Source organism: Oxyura jamaicensis, chromosome 15 (genome assembly GCF_011077185.1).
Source record: "Oxyura jamaicensis isolate SHBP4307 breed ruddy duck chromosome 15, BPBGC_Ojam_1.0, whole genome shotgun sequence".
NCBI classification, from domain to species: Eukaryota; Metazoa; Chordata; class Aves; order Anseriformes; family Anatidae; genus Oxyura; species Oxyura jamaicensis.
The window spans coordinates 11,156,114-11,174,233 of NC_048907.1; the positions used below are offsets into that span (position 1 = coordinate 11,156,114).

The 18,120-nt window shown below is 38.1% G+C and overlaps 1 protein-coding gene across 1 annotated transcript; it reads right to left on the minus strand.

The window, feature by feature from the left end:
• Positions 1 to 67: 67 nt before the first annotated feature.
• Positions 68 to 18,114, minus strand: ANKLE2 (ankyrin repeat and LEM domain containing 2). Its single transcript, XM_035340930.1, has 13 exons — positions 18,093 to 18,114; positions 13,362 to 13,850; positions 10,913 to 11,104; positions 9,897 to 10,090; positions 8,764 to 8,952; positions 8,342 to 8,464; positions 7,901 to 7,967; positions 7,040 to 7,221; positions 5,291 to 5,397; positions 4,222 to 4,415; positions 2,549 to 3,266; positions 1,890 to 2,021; positions 68 to 1,525 (listed from the first exon to the last, which is right to left on the minus strand). The coding sequence occupies exons 2-13, from the start codon at positions 13,837 to 13,839 to the stop codon at positions 1,288 to 1,290; spliced, it is 2,814 nt and encodes a 937-aa protein (XP_035196821.1). The 5' UTR covers positions 13,840 to 13,850; positions 18,093 to 18,114; the 3' UTR covers positions 68 to 1,287.
• Between the last annotated feature and the right edge of the window lie 6 nt (positions 18,115 to 18,120).

An 18,120-nucleotide genomic window follows, 5' to 3' on the forward strand; every position in this document is an offset into this window, starting at 1 on the left:
CACAGCCTTTTAAGGTTTTAATTATTTTTCTAATCAATTTTGTATTGTAAATATAAGCTAGTTTGCCTTTTTTCCTTTTTAAATGTATTTATTTTAAACAGCTAGCAGCACTTTCTGGAAGCCTTCTTTCAAGCAACATTACAAACATTAACCTGTCTTGAGTTTTTGAAAAAGCAGTCTTCAGTCTCAGCAGTGTACTGTCAAAACAAGTCATTTTTACGGAAGGCTAAAGAAAGAATAAAATTATTGACTGCTGTAATAAAAAGTCATTACCACAGCCAGGCTAGAGACATAGTGAAAGTGTAGATTTCAGTGAAAATAGTTGTAGTCCTTACTCATCCCTCTTTAACAGTTGGGAAATAAGTAGTCCTATCACAGGCCACTGGATACCACTCTAATATATTACAAACTAGACCATTAAGGTACGTTGCTGGTAAACTTGCTGAAATTATTGCTGATGTGCTTTTCTGTAATAACTATTAACATCTGCTAATGATAAAAGCTTTTGTGGGGAAAAACAAAGTAATTTTATCTTTTAATGTTAAAACTAACCTTTAGCAGAATACCAGTAATTTCTACAGTGCTCCTTTACTAAAACACTCATTAGTATCATGGTGTTTGTAACAGCCTCAGATTAGGTAAAACTTGAGGTTTTCTGTGTAAATACATGCATACGTATATGTGTGCATATATGTGTGTGTGTGTGTATTCAACTATCTAGATCAACCGGCTGGCTGATTATGCACGAGGGTATCACATTCATACCCGCCCCTGGAAGGTGGTTGTTACTGAGGCTCTGTCTTAGGCTTTTCAATTGCCATGTTCCCCTGCAAGTGGAAGAATATTTTACAGCTTGCCATCCATTACCTCTAATAAGATTTCTGGTAGGACTTCACTGCTGATGTGCTTCCTTCAGACTATCCAGGCAAAGAAATGTAGTTGAGGGCTAATGAGTTAATTATGATGACAGCTGGTGATGGTAAAATACCACCATTTCTAAGTAAAGGTTCAGCTCACTGCTCTACTGGCAACAAGGGTTAATTCATAGCTACTGGACAACTGCACTGACTGTCACTAACTTCTTGCGTATCACCAGTAATCTATCGTCTCATATATGGCATAAAGACATATATTCAATTTTTGCAACATACATTTGTCCTCAATTGAGGAAAAATAAATAGCCAAGTGCAAACCTCATGTCACTGTCACTTTAGTAACATTGTATTTTTTTTTCCTCCACTCTAACAATGAAAATATAATTAAAGTTCCAGGAAAATAAATCATAGTTTAGTGAGCAGGAGGCTCTGAAAAATAACGCAGTTTTAACAGAGCATGGTTGATACACGCTGGACTGTAGCGCCCAGGGCTCCCAGGGTCTGGAGAGAATGAGGCAGCATTGCCATACTTCCCTGGACTTCCCGTCACAGGACTGTTTCTTCCTGGACTAGAATACACTGAAGCATTTGGTGGGCCAGCAGCTGTGCTTTGGGACTTGAATCTTCCCTTCAGTGCTGGACTTGGCCAACTGGAAGAAAGACAAAGGCATTTCGCATTTTGTTAAGAAAACTGCAATAGAGAGAGCAGTAGTGTTACTTTGTATCACCTCTAAGTAAGTCTTAGAAATAATGCACTGTCAGAGAAGCATTGTAACTGGTAGATGTCTGAGAAGAAAAATTGACAGCACAATATATCACATTGATTTAGACATGTTGCCTAATTAATGAAATGTAATTTGCTCCAGAATGGCCAAGAAGAAATGGGTGCTTGTGAAGCACCGTGACGATTTTGGTCCAATGCTCCCATCAAAAGGGGCATTAAGAGCAAAATCCACCTGAGCTTGGTTAGTGCCATAGGTACTGTGGCTCATTTATTTGGCTTTGCAGCAATACCTTTGCCTGTCAGATGATGAGTACGACTGGACCGCATGTTTCCATTTGTAAATAAGGGGGTACTTCTGTGGATCAATCTGTGCGGCTTCTGTAGCTGCTAAGACATCGCTGTCCAGCTTCGAGGGCTGTTCCCTAGAATAAAAACAGAACAAGATAAAAGAGAATGACACATTTGTCCAGGCAATATAACATCCCGATTCCAAAACATTTTTTTATAAAAGCGAATTACCCATGTTCCTCTATAAGCAGTTTCTGTATGACCTTTTTCCAGCAGGCCCAGATATAAATAACTGTGCATTATTACGCAGTAGCCTCATTTTAAAAGTTTTGAAAAGTTAATCTGAGGACATCCCAACAGTGTAGTAAACACTTCATTAACCTAAACTAGGCTTACCATGAAGCTGTAAGTCGATCAGATGAATGGTAAACAACAAAGTTACCTGAAAGTGTGATTTGGAAAGATTTCATCTTTGTTCCTTGCATTTCAGATACAGTATTCAAGTAATTAATTGCAAGAGCTGTATGGCTACTGTATAAGCACTGAAGCACCTTCAAAGTTCATGTGATACTAAGCAACGTAACCTTGCTGCCAGTGATACTGCAAAAAGCATTTTGTTTTGCATAGATGGACCAAACGACAAATAAAAGATGATTCATACCCAAGCAGAAATAATTTCCTATTTGTGGGTGGAGTCTTCAACAGAAATTTGTGGGAAGGAGGCTCTTGACATATTTGTGCCTTATTAGTCTGAATTCCAGATTCCATGGACAATCGCTCCTTTTCTGATGGTATTTTGTGGTCTGTCCTTAACTTGGCCTCTCCAGCTTTACCTGTAGCACTTGCCTCAGAAGAACTTGGCAGTGAAACCGCATAGCAGGTCTTATCCAGCTGGTCCTTGGCTATTCTACCCTGATTTGTTCTTTGAGCCAGAATTCTCTCATTCACAGTTTTTTCACTGACTTTATTTGATTCTCCTGCGCCCTCTTGTTCTTGGAAGGTCAGGCTTTCAAATTCTGACATCAAACTGCAAACGGGGGATACACGGCATTCTTCTCCATCACGCAAGTGCTTCCTGTCACCAATTATCCTTTCACTGGCCACAGGATTACAAAATCCATTTTTGCTGGAAGAAGCCACCTTTTCATAGTGCCTGGGGTGATCTGATGTTTCTATGATGTTTACTGTACGCTCCAGCGACAATATATCACGCTCAGAGTCTCCAAAAGCGTCGATGGTAGGCTCTTTGGACACAATAGGTGGGCTGTTATTCCGTGCTGCATTTTGTCTGTTTTTAATTTCTTCTAAGCTCATGTCATCATCATCCTCATCCAAAAACGCTCCAACAGAAATAGAATTGCAGCACTTTTTACTCTTGCCTGTAAGCAATTTTAATAAGAGCATCACGTAAGCTTACTTGCAACAGACCTCCCATCAAATAAATAAACTAGAAACAAAACCACAGTCTTTATCCCTTGCTTTATTTATTGAGGCCCTCTGTAATTTTATTTATGCAGCAGATTGAACTAACCTAACTTAAACCTACAATGCAAAATGACAACCTCACAGATTAATCTTTTTTGCAGCTAATGTTTTATATCCTAGCTGTTTGAGAACCTTATTTCCTAGACTCCTTAATTCAATGCCAGCTACAAAGGATAAAATCCAAAAGCAGAATAAGCTAGGAAAATGTTACTAATATGGAACAGTGTACGTTTCTGTCTCCAACAGCACAGATGCTTACGACTACTCCAACCATTATCCTTCAGGGTCTTGTCCGCCCAGGTTTATCCCAGTACCAGACCTCCTTCAGATCCATAATCACAAAGGAAATGAGGAAGGACCATGAAGATTAGGGAGCTGTGTGTGTAGTCCATAAATACATAGCAAGCAGTGATCTAAAGTGGTTTAAAAGCTTCCTGGGTTTTGTTGAGTCTAAATCTCATCCTGAAGTGTAAATAGCTATTCCAGTAATTTAAGAAGTTCTGTATCTGTGGATTACAAAATTCCATACTCTAAAAAGAAATTCCCAAATGCTCTGGAAAAAAAAAAACAACTGACGAAAGCAGAGGTGTTCTTACCGGAATTTCATTTGGGGGCTATAATCAAGTAAAGAACTTCTAATATAAGATAAAGAACATCTAATGAGGTCTGTTCTAATTCTCCCATGTTCACATTGTTGTTAGCTACTTTTTCAATGCTATAATCAGACTGGATAACAGATTAATAATAGCAACCACAACAGGTGAAGACCATTTCCCTGGGCACCATGCTTTTCCCTCCCTCCTCTCCCTAGGTACAACCTGTTGTTTGCAACATTTGCCTTTTTCTTACCAGAAGGATGTGGAGTTTTAAATCTATTGCAGGTTTCATTTTCCCCTGTCTCTTGCTGAGCCTTTTCGCTCATTTCCCGATGACTCAGGTACTCTTCTAATTTTCGCAACCCCTCCTGGGAAGACAGATCAACAAAACAGCCCAGAAATTCCCAGTATTCAACCCACGGGAACCCCAGTTCATGAGCTAACTCCCTGCAATAAATAAAATAAAACGAATCATTTGTGAAGACATAAATATTAGTTTGACAATAACTTTTTCTGAATACATTATCAGCTATTAATAGGAGTATAAACGTGCAACTAGGCAACACAATTCCGCAATTATCAACAGTCTGTGCAAGTGATACACATGCTGTTAGCAAGCATAGTATCATCTGTTTTTTTTAGAATATTTTTCAAATGTTATCTGTTTTTACAGTTAGCACCGTACATATAGCCATCTGTAAGCTGACTTTATCTAGACATCAGGTGAACATGAATCCACACTGATGCAGGCATAATTTGAATGACACTCCATTTAATAGCTTTCTTTTTTATTATTTGGGAATGGGAGAAGGTAAGGGGTTCTTTTAAGGAAAGGAATGTGATCAGCTGGTAACAGTATTTTTTTTATACATATATAGCTGATAGAAGGTATTTTAACAGCAAGGACACATGATAACACACACACAGTTTTTGTAAAGCAGAACATTTGTATTAGGACCTTTTCATTCTGCTATCTTTTTAGTAGTTCCACATTTTACAGAATAAGTAGTTTGAGCATTATTTTAGATCTCCTGACAAATTAGGTGAGTGAATGTTTGGGAAAAGCATTCAGTATGTATCATCAAAACGAACATATTTTGTTACTGGCAAAGCTGGAAAGCCAGGTCTCACAGTTTTAGCTGAAGTATTTTGTTCATACAAACATTCAGTAAAAATCCAAGCACAATATACTTTATCAAATATTTCTGGCAAATAACTTTTGCCCAGAGATGTTCACTAAGTAATAATTGTACTCTTAGTACAAGTGTTTTGCTTTTAATTGCGCTATTGCTAATTCTCTATACTGATACTCTATTAGATACCTTCCAACTCTTTCAACACCTCTTTCCAGATCAGATTTCCTGACATTGTGAAAGAAGCCAGCTTTCTCTCGGGGTGGAGTCTTCCACAGCCTGCGAAATTCTTCAGCCTTTAAAAAAATAAATATTTTTTAAAAAATCACCACATACAATATGAAAGTAAATCAGTGCTGGCAAAACGTCTACCTATAAGGTCTAGAAGACATTTTGCTGTGCTCTGCCTACATGTTCAGTCCACAGGCAAAAAAAACTCTGGTTCTGCCACAAGCATTGCTCAACGCTAGCTATGAAACATCTTATTTTGGATCTAAGGTTATTCCTCCCAGTATGTTTATTTGCTTACGTTGGTCTCGAAACTGTTTATTAAAAGAATAATGACGATAGTTATAACCACCTTGATCTGCATTGATAATAAGTCTAGGTGGTTTTAATTTGCATGCAGCAGGACATAAGAGGTGTATCTTACAACATTATAATTTTATTTAATGACAAATGTTCATTTGCTTAGAGGCTTCCACGATGCAAAGGTGGTGTTTTTACATGTATGTTTCTGATTCCACAGACTTGTTTCAATTATCATAATATATTCTTGCTGTTTATTCTGAAGTTTGAACTTGAACTCCCAAACTTTATGCCTTTACACATGCAACAGTGACTAGGATCACTAACAGTATGTCAGCAATCAAAATAATGCATTATTTACACACTATGTACATTTTTTCTGAGTATAAAGCATATTTACATTTTTGTCAGGTGAACAGAAAATTGACCAAACAGCATCTTTAGAAGAAAAAAATCTTAAGCATTTTGGTAAAACTCCATCCTGTAGGAACTGAAGCATCACAAGACAGAACATTCTCTATCTCATTTACTCACTATATCTAAAGCTGTTGTACTGTCAGCATGGTCATATGAAACTAAAGTCAAGGAAATGCCTATAAATTTAAAATACATTTCACTGGTATCTAAGTATTCCTCATGAAAACAAAAAACTTTTCCTACTATACAATCACTACTCTTCCAAAACTATCCAGTAGCCACTACTTCCTGATCAGCTTTTCCATTTAGAAAAAAATGGAAACTTTAGGAACTTTAGGAACTTTCAATGGAAATGAGGAACTTTAATTCAAGAAGCAAAGGCATGATGAACTACTTCAAACTTTCTAGAAATGAGACAAAGATGTAGTTTTTTTAAGCCAGTTCATAGCAACATGTAAAGGCTCGTTTTGCATTAGAAAGATAGAGAAATTATCTGTGAGACAACCTAAGTTTTATCAAAGAATACTCTTTGACCAAATGATTTAACTAGAATACAGTAACAAAAAGAACAGAACTACTTTCTTTCGACTAGATTGGCTTCTGCCCAGAGACGCTGTGGCTGCCCCATCCCTGGCAGTGCTCAAGGCCAGGCTGGATGTGGCTTTGGGCAACCTGGTCTGGTGGATGGTGTCCCTGTCCGTGGCAGGGGTTTGGAATTGGGTGATCTCTAAGGTCCCTTCTAACCCAAAGCATTTGCTGATTTTATGAAATTTCCACTCTTACTTATGCTACACGTTTCTGTGTTTTCAGCAATAAAAAGATTTAGAAGTTTCTGTGATTTTCCCTCACTATGGAATAAGACCCTGTTCAAGAACAAGAAAGCCACAATCTATAACAGGAGCAACAACAAACTGCGTGCGTTTTCTCCTTGTTGGAGGGAAAAAAAAAAAAAAAAGGCTTTAGAGTCGGATGGAGTTCTCATTAAATCCTTACCTTTGAGGGGCTCATGGGGCCTGCAAAAGCTCTTATAGACAGCACCGGATCTTTGGGGCTGCCAGGGTATTTAGATAAAGGTGTCTGGGGGCTCTCGTCTGTCTGATCCGGTGACCAGGGCGCACCAATTACAGGAGCTGAGGAATTGTCTTCTGCTCTCAGCAGTGGTACATAGTATCGACCTCAAATAAAATAATACAAAGCTTTCTTAACTTCATGTTACGTTAGCCTGGTGTTTCTTCCAAGAAAATCTATCCTTCTACACCACCATCTGACTTTCATTAGTAAAAATGCTTTTAATGCTTGTAATTCAGACTCACTGTTTTAGTATTTATTGACTGCTTGCAGGTTGTTCAGGCTCCCTTCTCTCTCAAATGCAAAAATACATGCACTGATACACACAACAATTCCTAATGATTGTCAGCAAAGTTCAAAACTTAGTTTTTCAAATGCCCAAACTCACATGTGACAAAACAGGGAAATATTTCATGTCAAGGAAATTACATGACTTCCAAACATGACAAATAAACTTCCTGCTCTGTACAGGACTTTTGTTTGTTTTTAGATTAATTTTTCTGCTATAGACTCACTGGATAGAACAAGGGCCATGCCTACCTTACATAGCTATGAGGAAAACCTTGTGATCCATACAGTAACAATACTGACCACGTAATTTAAAAGACACAGTAAGTTCTCTGTTCCTTGCCAGTTTTAGAGTTTCTTTTTGATTTTTACAGCACTGTATAGTAGCACCACTTATGAACAGAAATGCTACAGAAAACAAACAGAAGACAGCAAAGGTCCTGGGGAAAAATAAAATGTATCATATGCCTGGTATGGTATAAAACTCAGAATACAGACCTTTCAAATACTCTCTTAGTTTTTCTTTCAATTCTGCAGATTTATTCTTGCTTCTCTCACACACTACCTGTTAATATAATATTAGTTGTTTATTAATAAAACATAAGGCATCAATCTCCAGTCAACTGCAAGGAGTTCTTGAACAGTCACATTACTGGCTTCTACCAATCTCATGCAGTTCTTTTAATTCATAGTAGAACTAACCACTAAAATAATCCACATCCATAAAATGGACACTATAAAGAAAAAAACAGGGAATCATAAAATCTAGCACTTTCTTTCGGATATAATCTACACAAAATATTTTTAATGTTATCAGAGATTTACACTCTAATCATGGCACTAGTATCTCAGCCTTCTATCTACAGTAGTCAGTAAATGTTCAAACTTGAAAAATACTACTAAGGCATAATGTTTTGTTGTGGACATGGAGAGACTTACTTCTGCTGGAGTTTGATCGTATTTGTTCCTTGGATTTTTTACAATAGCTGGGTGTGAGGTAAGCACATTAACAACATCCAAATTCCCGAACTTGCAGGCAAAATGTAATGGAGTATCAAATCCCTGGGATGGGAAAGAGGGAAAATTCACATATATTTGGAAACACAATAAAGTCACTCCCGTGCACTTTATTTTGAGACTAGGAAAAGTAATCAAATGTCATGACTGACTGACCAGGCTCTTAATAGATTGTTTCTCAACATACTGTGGAATAATGATTATTAAAAAACACAAAACCCATTGGACAGCTCATTTTTCCTAGAAATGACCCCTTCTACTGTCTTTCCTTCTCCCTTACACTTCCTTAATCCCTTCCAGTTGTTTTCATAATAGTAAGAAACTGACAAACGTACAAATCTTACCATTTTATCTGGTGTATTAAGGTAAAGGTCAACAATGTATCGGATGCGATTCTTTAACATTGTACTATCATCATCTGGATACATAAGCCGCATAAATTCGGGATTTTCCAAAGTGTCCAGTAATAACTGGCAGATACCAGGTTGATTCTCTTTGGCAGCAACATGCATGACATTGTACCTGCACCCTTCCTGAAAACAAAAAAGACTTAACATTAGCATGAACAGAAATCTAAACACTCATGCTCTAATGATTTAACTATGAAAATACAAGGGTTCCCACAGTCTTATATGTAGATTTTTATTTCTTAATATCATCTTAGGAAAATCTGTTTACAAAACAGCAGATAACCATTCCGAGCTGCAATAAGTTATACAGCACTGTAAAGACGTACTACATACCCACATTGTTCTTAAAATTAACAACGTTATCCTTACACTCAGCTATAGTCTGTTTTGACATTTAGGGCAAAAACGTAGTGAAGAACGCATATTAATGTATTACATAATAAAAGGAGATAGGAAGTGCACTATGTAAAAAGAGCAAGAAGAAAGGTGTATATATATAAAATTAAGTGCAGTGTAACACATTACATACTAAATGCTGAACAGCCTCACAAAGCTGGTCTGGTAGAAATCAGTTGTTAAAGTGTAATTGCCAGTGTTTGATAAGCTACGAGCAGATTTTAGATCCACAGCATGTTTTGAAATTTACAGCATGGTGGTCCCAAAGTAAGCAGTGCTGTAGGATCATCTAGTCACTGCCTAGACACTCCCCTGTTGTGTAATATCATTCTATTAAAAAATACCGGTTGAAAGTTAACAATACCACGTGAAGACAAGGCTATTTATTACTGCTCAAAACTATTCTTTCCCTCAAGAACTGCATACTTCATTTCTTTAGCTCTTCTGAAGCAAAGCAGACTCAACTATCCTGGGGGCACTTCTGAAAGACAGACAACGGCCATGTTTCTGTAAGCTTCTAATATCAGTAAACACTGAGAAACTGTGCACCACGGAAAGAAGTTTTCTTGAAGGAAGAGCAGGAACAACATTAATTCTAGTTCTGCTAATCAGGCTTCAAAGTAAAATCACTGAACTAGAACTGGGATTTTTTAATATTTTTATTTTTTTACCTGCACAACTGTTGGATTGTCTCCAGATCCAATCAGATAGCGAGGGTTGCTCCAAATAAGTTCTGAAAACGTTGATATATCTCCTTTCTCAACAGCTTTCCGAAGTTTAGCAGTAAGATCCTGAGTACGTGGACTTTTGTAACTGTTGGCCCTTTCCTTATTAGCAGTTTCCATCTCAGGGGAGCATAAGCCATCTATTAAAACAAAAGTATCATACTTCTATACGCATTCTTTAAAGTGATCACTACTTTAATACCACCATCAAAATCTTTTAATCTAAACTATTAATTTTGCCTCATTAATGTAAAGAAGTAAATAAATATATATATATTATTGACAAGACATTTCAACATACTAGTAGGTATTAACAGGTAGGGAGGAAAATGTGACTCAATTGTCTTGTGAAACTGTTTCAGAGTTAATATGGACTGAAAAATTGTGTAACTACTAATCTGCTTCCATCCAAAACTAAAAGCAAAATTCAACAAGAAATAAGAACTTCCTGAATATTTGAAATTGCTTTTGCAATTATGATTCAAGTCTCTTTAATCTAGCAACTGGGAACACTGAAATATGATCAAGTGCTACTATTTTATTTCTGAATATAAGACCTTACTGAACAATTAAGTACACTTTTAATATACTGTGCAATTTTACCTGCACCTTATTAAAACTGAAACTCCTGAAGTCCGTGAGCAGAATCAAATTCCACCAAATACAACCAGACACTATTAAGCAACACATCTATGCAGGCTGTTAACAACATCTCAAATTTAGAAGGTTAACAATATTCTTAGTGTAATATTTGTGCAAACCAGTACAAATGCAATCATTTTAAAAGTAACAAATTTATCACAACAAACCAATTGCAATTCATTAAGATGCTTCACTGTATCACTTAGATTTTTTTTTTTCTTGTTACAAGTACATAGGTTACGAAGTGGTCAGTTATTTTCTGAGAAAAAAATACCAGATTGCATACTGTATCTACAGTACACATTAATACTCTCACTAACCTCGGTTAAATGATCCTATTTTAATTGGAGACAAAGTTAAAGAGGACTTGCTTGGAGATGGAAAATAATCACAGATTCCTTTAGCAAATTTCTCAGCATCTTCTCTGTTTGAAAAAGCTTTAAAACGGGAACCTTTAATCATCTTAACAGCTTGGAGAGCTTCTTTTTTATCTTCATAAACATGTATTCTCTCTGAAACAATGTACAACATTGGCATTTCAATACCTCAGATCTGTTCCTAGAAACAGATTATAAAATTATCAGACTATCCTTCCAGTTTGGTTGTAAATTGTGTTTCTCTACGAACATGGCAAAAGAATCCAAGTCTATTTAAATTTTATCCTAGGAAACTAAGAGGAAGAATTTTACACATTCCAGGTAACATCAGGTGCTATCTCTACAGTGGACATTCACATTAATCAATGTTTTGAAGATCTCTTTTATATACAGCCAGCTTCTCTGTGAGAGTATTTCACATCTAGATTGAAAAGCAAACTTAGAGATGCACCCTGCACTATTTTCCATGTTTTTCTGTGCAGGAAGTTCAGTATGTAAGTGACCTACCCACTGTCATAACTTTAAGACCTCTGCACGAAACCTTAGATAGTATTCAATCATTCTCCTTCCACATTTAAGTGATTTTGTTCAACTTAAGATATGGGAATATCTTTTGCATGAGAACAAATACTACTGCCTCACAGTGCATGACGCTTTATGCACTGCCTGCCACTAGGTCATTCAGTAATTCCTTATGGCAGTACTTACAGATGAAATGTGAAGAATGACCAACGCCTCTTGATACCAACTGGCATTAAGATAGAAAGGAAAATATGAAATTTGCTAGATCATTTTAGCTTCAACTGATGATAGTATAAATAGCATTTTGATGCTTTATTTCTAAGATTACTTTTTTGTTCTTGAGTTAAATTAATGGCACAGGAGGGCTACAAGAGAAGAAAGATTTTTTTCAGCTAAGCTATACCTAGTAGAGGATTTTCATGTGCATCAAATACTATGGCAGAACAGCTGGGATGTTTCATAACTGTATTTCCATGCCTCAAAAGATCCAGTAAGTGCTATATACAGGAACAAAACAAACACAGCTTCAATCCGCGCCTGAAATAGTAGCACAGTGGTGTTTCTTACATCTGCTTTACAGAAAAAAATGTCTATCTAGATATGATTGTAAAATGGTTATTGTTGGAAGTAAAAAACCCAACTGTGTATGTCCAATTTAAGATAATGCTTGTCACAGACGGAGAGAAATTGGGGCAAGTCTGGCACAAGCACAGAGCAGAAGAAACCACAGTATGCCTTACAGTGTTTTACAGAACATGGATTCTAATAATGTAATAAAGCATAATATAAATTATGCTAGGAAAATCATTTGTAATAAAGAATTTGAGTATTATTATAAAGGTCTACTGTCTTAGAAAGCAAAATACACAATTAATCTCTTAATAGTCAAACTTTATGGGTTTTTGCTTGTTTGTTTTTTGTGAGAGGCAATTTCATATGTCATTCCCCAACTGGATGTCTCCAACTCTCACTGAAACAGCACAGCTGCGGTCTATGGTGGACTTCAGGAAAGGAATTTTAAAAAGGCTGAAATACCATCCTGATTTTCCAGACTGACTTGAACTAGTCAAATGGGAGCACATGGACTCTAAACTCAAAGTAATCACATTATCATAATCAACACATCTTAATTCTACAGAGTACTTTCTGTAACAGTTTCTCATACATCTACCTCCTCATTAAACCACCCAAGTATCACTGAACTCTCAGTCGGACTATAAGGGCTACTAAGAAGGACTTCACAGAACAGACGTTCAGTTTAGGTCCTAAATGAAAAAATCCTGAATAACCTAGCAATGGGATTGTATGAAAACTGAAACAACAACAGTGTGACCATGTCCTTACTGATAGGGAAAACAGCCACAAAGCAATTGAAGCCTTTGGCTTTAATTAATTTTGGATTTGGATTAATTACGTCATATCTGAACTAGCAAAGTTACTTGTAACTTACATAAAATACATTTGTAAATAATTAATAAAGCTTAGTCTTTTTAAATACTGGCCCTATATTCCTTAATACTAATTCACACAGATATGCCCACAATTAATTCCTGCACAACAGAAATTACTTCATTTTTCGGCAAGACTGCTACTATTCACTTAGTTCTTCCTCTCCCTTTTTTCTCAAGGGAGATAAAAAAATGAGGAAGTCACAGCAATTTTAATAGTGTAAAATCATGTGCATTCATGCTTCACAAACAAATGCTCTTTGCTCATATTTGGTGTCCACTCACCTTTACTGTCATAATTTACAGTGATATGTAACTAGATATTATGGAAAACACTCCTGAGAAAATAACACTTTGTTTTACTATACAATATGAAAAGCACAGGCCAGATCTGAGCACCTCAGAAACACACATATATTTACCATTTCTTGCCAATATGTCGTCATAAACAGGACAAACACCGTAGTATAGCGGAGGATCTCTGGATGGTGTCTGAGAACTCATCTGTGAATCAGCATATCCTGCTCCACAGACTGGAGCTGAACAGTTCATGTGCATCACAGCTTCTTCTTCTGGAGGGTTCAGACCCACACAGTACCCAAAGTCTGCCTCTTCAGGAACGTTTCCCTCATGGTTGTGATTCAGCACGGCATTTTTCAAAGCCTTTTGAGATTCTGCCTGGCTGCTGTCAGATGGGACATTTCCATCGGCAGCCTCTGACCAACCTGATCCTTTTTCTTCTAATGCTCCTTGCTGCTCCAACAAAAACTGAGCCAATTTTTTTTCAAAAATAAACCTAGTAGTCGAGGTAATGGGCCCACACTTCAGTCCTGCTCTTACAACTTCTTCTCTAAGCTCATCAGGGGTGAGCTGCTTCAACCGGGATAATATTGCATCCATTGTTATTTCACCTGTAGGAGCGGGGAAAAAGAGATGAGATGAACTGTAATGACTAACAAGCTTTCTCCTGCTATTTAAATGCTGTATTAAAACAAAGAAAAAAGTATCTCGTAACATTTTTTCTTATTCCAAGGAGATTAACGCGGATGCAGAGAAGGCAAAATATTTTTCAACCCAACACAGCAGTAGTTTTCAAGCCTGTAACTGTTATTCCCTCTCCTCTCATGAATACTTGAAAGCATATTTACAATGTACATTTTATTTTCTTCTGTTCTTTTTAAATTTCTTTAACACTTTCAGAATGTAAATTCAGTCCAGAGTGTTTATTCATGAAAATTTATGACAGGCAGTGATAGTATTTGACTCTCATCAGGAAATGAACAACCGGGGTGAGTAATGGCACAGCAGGACACATAGCTACCACAAGAGACTCAGGTTAGACAGCACCTACAGCTAAAGGCACAGCCGGTATTTCTGTTAATTCACTAAGAATTTCTAGCTGAAAAAAGTGTAAGACGGAAGCATGATGCAGCAGCCAGAGTCTATCTCTGGCAATGACTCAAGGCAGGAATTATTTACACGTTTTTTCTCAGCCCCCATTTTGACGGCAAATAGCCAGAAGAATGGTTGATCTTTTCACATTTCCCTCCTTGACAAAGAGCAGCAACTGAAAGCATTTCTGTATTTCCAAAGGAAAACCCTTCTCTCTAGTATGACACTGTAAATTTCCCTCCACGTTACCCACACACTTACAGCTTCCGCATGGGCAGCAAAAAGATACTGAAAACACGATGCCAGTACAAATTCCTTGCTATGAAAAACCTTTGAACCTAAAAAACGCAGCGTTTGGGGCGTTCTGTAACATAAAAAGCTTCAACATTATTTCATTAGATACTACATCCGTATAACCATAAAGGCTGTGGATGTTGCCAGCTGTACACGGTTTAGAGGGGACAGCTTTACGGCAGAAACAATTATGCTGCATGCTCCTTTAGCTTGATTTCGCTCCTCCTCAACTCGGCCCTTCCCTCACCAGCTCACACTTTGGGCTGGTGCTCGTGCCATTTTTAGCACCAATTCAAGCAAGTTACTGCTTCACAAAAGGAAGAAGTAAAAACATTATTTAAACGGCTGTATTTGCACACAAAGGCATGGATCAGAAACTCAGCTAAGACTATTTCTTTCTATTTAAAGCAAAGGGTTTTGTGGTGTTCTTATTCTTTTTCTCCCCTGTAGCACTCCCCATGCACTACTTTGTTCATGCACTGTATGAGAAACACCTGGTCATTTGAAGGGTTCTCCTGGTTTATGAACAGGGTTTAAAGCAGCACTTCACCTGAACCAGAACATCCACTACAACCTGCATCTTTGGCTGGGTTACTAATGCGAGGCTCGAGCAGAGAGGGGCTGCACCCTCGGGCAGCCGGCCTGCAGCATTTCAAACACGGCATCCTCACACGCTCGGTGTGCTTTTTGTCGAAGCGTACAAACTCAGCAGTGATTCCAACATTGCATCTTCATCAAAGAATTGCAGTATAGCCAACACCCCTTTTATTTCGTTTGTATGGCCAACAGCATTATCACAAAATACATCAACAAGCTACACATGACCGCATTGCTTTTTAAATTATCTGAAGGTTAAGTTGGCAAAGAGAGAAACTTCTTAATATGAAAAAATACAGCATTCATAACTTTTTGCAGTAGTGAATAAAGCCAAGGAAAATTCTCACTGGCATCAGAATTCAAAGCTATCATATTTCTAAAACTAGGAAATAGTTTCTAAAACTATGGAAACAATGTTAATGCCAAACTTTAGATAGACTCAAATATTTTAACTAGGCAAGTATAGTTATGCGAGTGTGAGGGACGTTTTCTTTAAGCAGTAATTGTTTTTTTTCCTTTTTTTTTTTTTTGGAATGTCTGCTTTTAAACGTGTTGTGCTTACAGCACATACCTCAGTCCCAGAATATTTCACAAATACTAACCAAAACCTTACGGAAACCATGGGATTCCGTATTGCAGCTTCAAAAAAAACAGGCTGTGCAAAGACACAACTGATGCTGCTGAGCTACCTCCCCAGGGTATTCCAGCTCCTTCGTGATGCCTGAACCTCCAGAGAACCTCACTGTTAGGGTTATCTGACCTGCCCACAGCCCCGTGGCTCCGCAGAGACACACATGAAGGGTCTGTGAGGGTGATGAGGCCCTGGCCCAGGCTGCCCCGAGGAGCTGGGGCTGCCCCATCCCTGGCAGTGCCCAGGGCCAGGCTGATGGATAGGGTCCCTGTTGTGGTGGGCGGTTGGGACTGGGTGGGCTTCGAGGTCCCTTCCAATCCAAACCATCCTGTGATTTTATCATCTTCTCACTTAGTGATTTTTTTTTAATGCTTTATCTGCTGAAGTTGTATTGTTTGTTTTTATAAAGTTTTGTGCCACTCTTTTAATTAAGGATGAAATATGGCCGTGACATTATACACAAGAATACTAAGACTTTCTACTCTGATCGTTTTCTTTTTGAGATTAACTGAAAAAACGTAGTAAAGATGAAAACTCAGAGCAAGAAAATTTATTGCAGAAACATCTCAACAAAAGTAATTTGAAAGGCATTATATAATGCCTTGAAGAATTAACTCAGGAATGTTTGTGTTTTTAGGGTTCATTCCAAACACTGCACAAGAGCAGACTCTAATACACGTGTAATTCATATGCGTAGAGCACGCAGGCACACCCGAAACCTTTCTTCTTAGCTTGTGGTTAAGTCAAAAACATAGGAAAGGAGTGATTTCCCTGGTATCTTAAGTTTTGATAGAGTTCACTGCCTAAAATTTAATTTTCTTCCTCATCAGTGTAAGAAAATATTTGTTTAATGCATCCGTTACAATGTGTACAACTACATCAGAGAGTCAAATGACAAAGCAGACCCTCCATGAAGCAACTGATCTTTGGTTTCAGATCTGTCAGTAGGAAAAGTTTTCTAGATAAAAATTGTTTGTGTGACAACTGCCACGCAGCTGTCAAAGACCATATTCAAATTACCTGCCAACTTCTTTTGTGATAATATATTTTCCTGTTCAGAAACACAAATACATTTCTCAAAGCAACACAGTTGTTTGGAATTCCCCGTGACAGTTTATTCACTATTGCATTAAAAACATATTTCTTTAAATAACACAGTTTATTTTAAAGAGTTTTGAAATTTTTAAAAATAGACAGAACTTTCATGAAATGTTTGTTCTGACGTTAAGCTTTCAGCTAATGCTGAAACACCTATTAATTTTTAAATGCACCGCCTATTTCCATCTGTCCAAAACAAAAGGTGTGGCTTGTAAACCCGCACACTAGCAGCTGTTTTAAGATACTCCTTTGACAGTTCTGTACGTGCAGATTGCAAAAGGTTATTATTTGAACCTTAAAATGCATTTTATGTAATTTCAAATGATCCAGAGTGTGGCTAGCACTACTGCAAATACTTTTTTCTAATTTAGCACACAAGGTCTTGCAAGTTACAGTGGTTTTACAAATACCATTAACCAATATAACAGTCACCACACGTTTGTGGCTTCTTCCTAATCAATCAAAACCTGGAAGAATGGGCAAAAAGACACATTTTCTTTTGCCTTGGTACATCAATATGAAACTGCAGAATCTGCTTCAAAAAATTAAGGCCAGAAACAGGAGAGAATGAATAATCAACTTTTAAGGGCAGCAATGCTATTTTTTCCACTACTTACCAAATCGTTCTGTAAATTAGCAATACAAGAACACAGTTTTTTATATTTTTTTTCCACTACTTATCAAACCCTTCAGTAAATTAGCAATGTAGTATCATTCTTTTTCCACTACTTACTAAATCCTTCAGTAAATAAACATCGCAAGAACTTTTTTTTCCTACTGCTTATCAAGCCCTTCGGTAAACGAGCAGCACAAGCACACGTTTTTTTTCCCTCGAGCCGAGAATTCACCGCGAGACACATCCTGCCCGTCGCTGCACACCGACCCAGAGGGCTGCAGCTAACAGCGGCTGTGCCCCCGCCGTTCCCGTGCCGCCGGTCACCACCTACCGGCTCCGAGCGACGTGGCAGGGCCACACGGACCCGCAGCAGAGCCGCCCCCAGTGCGGCGGGGCCGGGCCCCGGGCCCGAACCCACCGAGGCCTGCAGCGGGCACCCGGGCCCTGCCGAGCCGGGCCGCCCAGCCCGGCCGCGGGGCTCCCCGGGGCTCCCCGCGGCCCCCGCCCCAGCCCCGCGCCTCTCACCTGGGCGGCTCCCGCCGCGGCGCCGGCT

Coding starts and splice junctions, on each gene's coding strand:
- ANKLE2 (XM_035340930.1), bottom strand. CDS start 13,839: ATGGATGCAATATTATCCCGGTTGAAGCAGCTCACCCCTGATGAGCTT. Junction 8,465..8,763: donor TTAATACACCAGATAAAATG/GTAAGATTTGTA, acceptor TTCCCATCCCAG/GGATTTGATACTCCATTACA. Junction 7,222..7,900: donor ACTAAGAGAGTATTTGAAAG/GTCTGTATTCTG, acceptor ATTTTATTTGAG/GTCGATACTATGTACCACTG.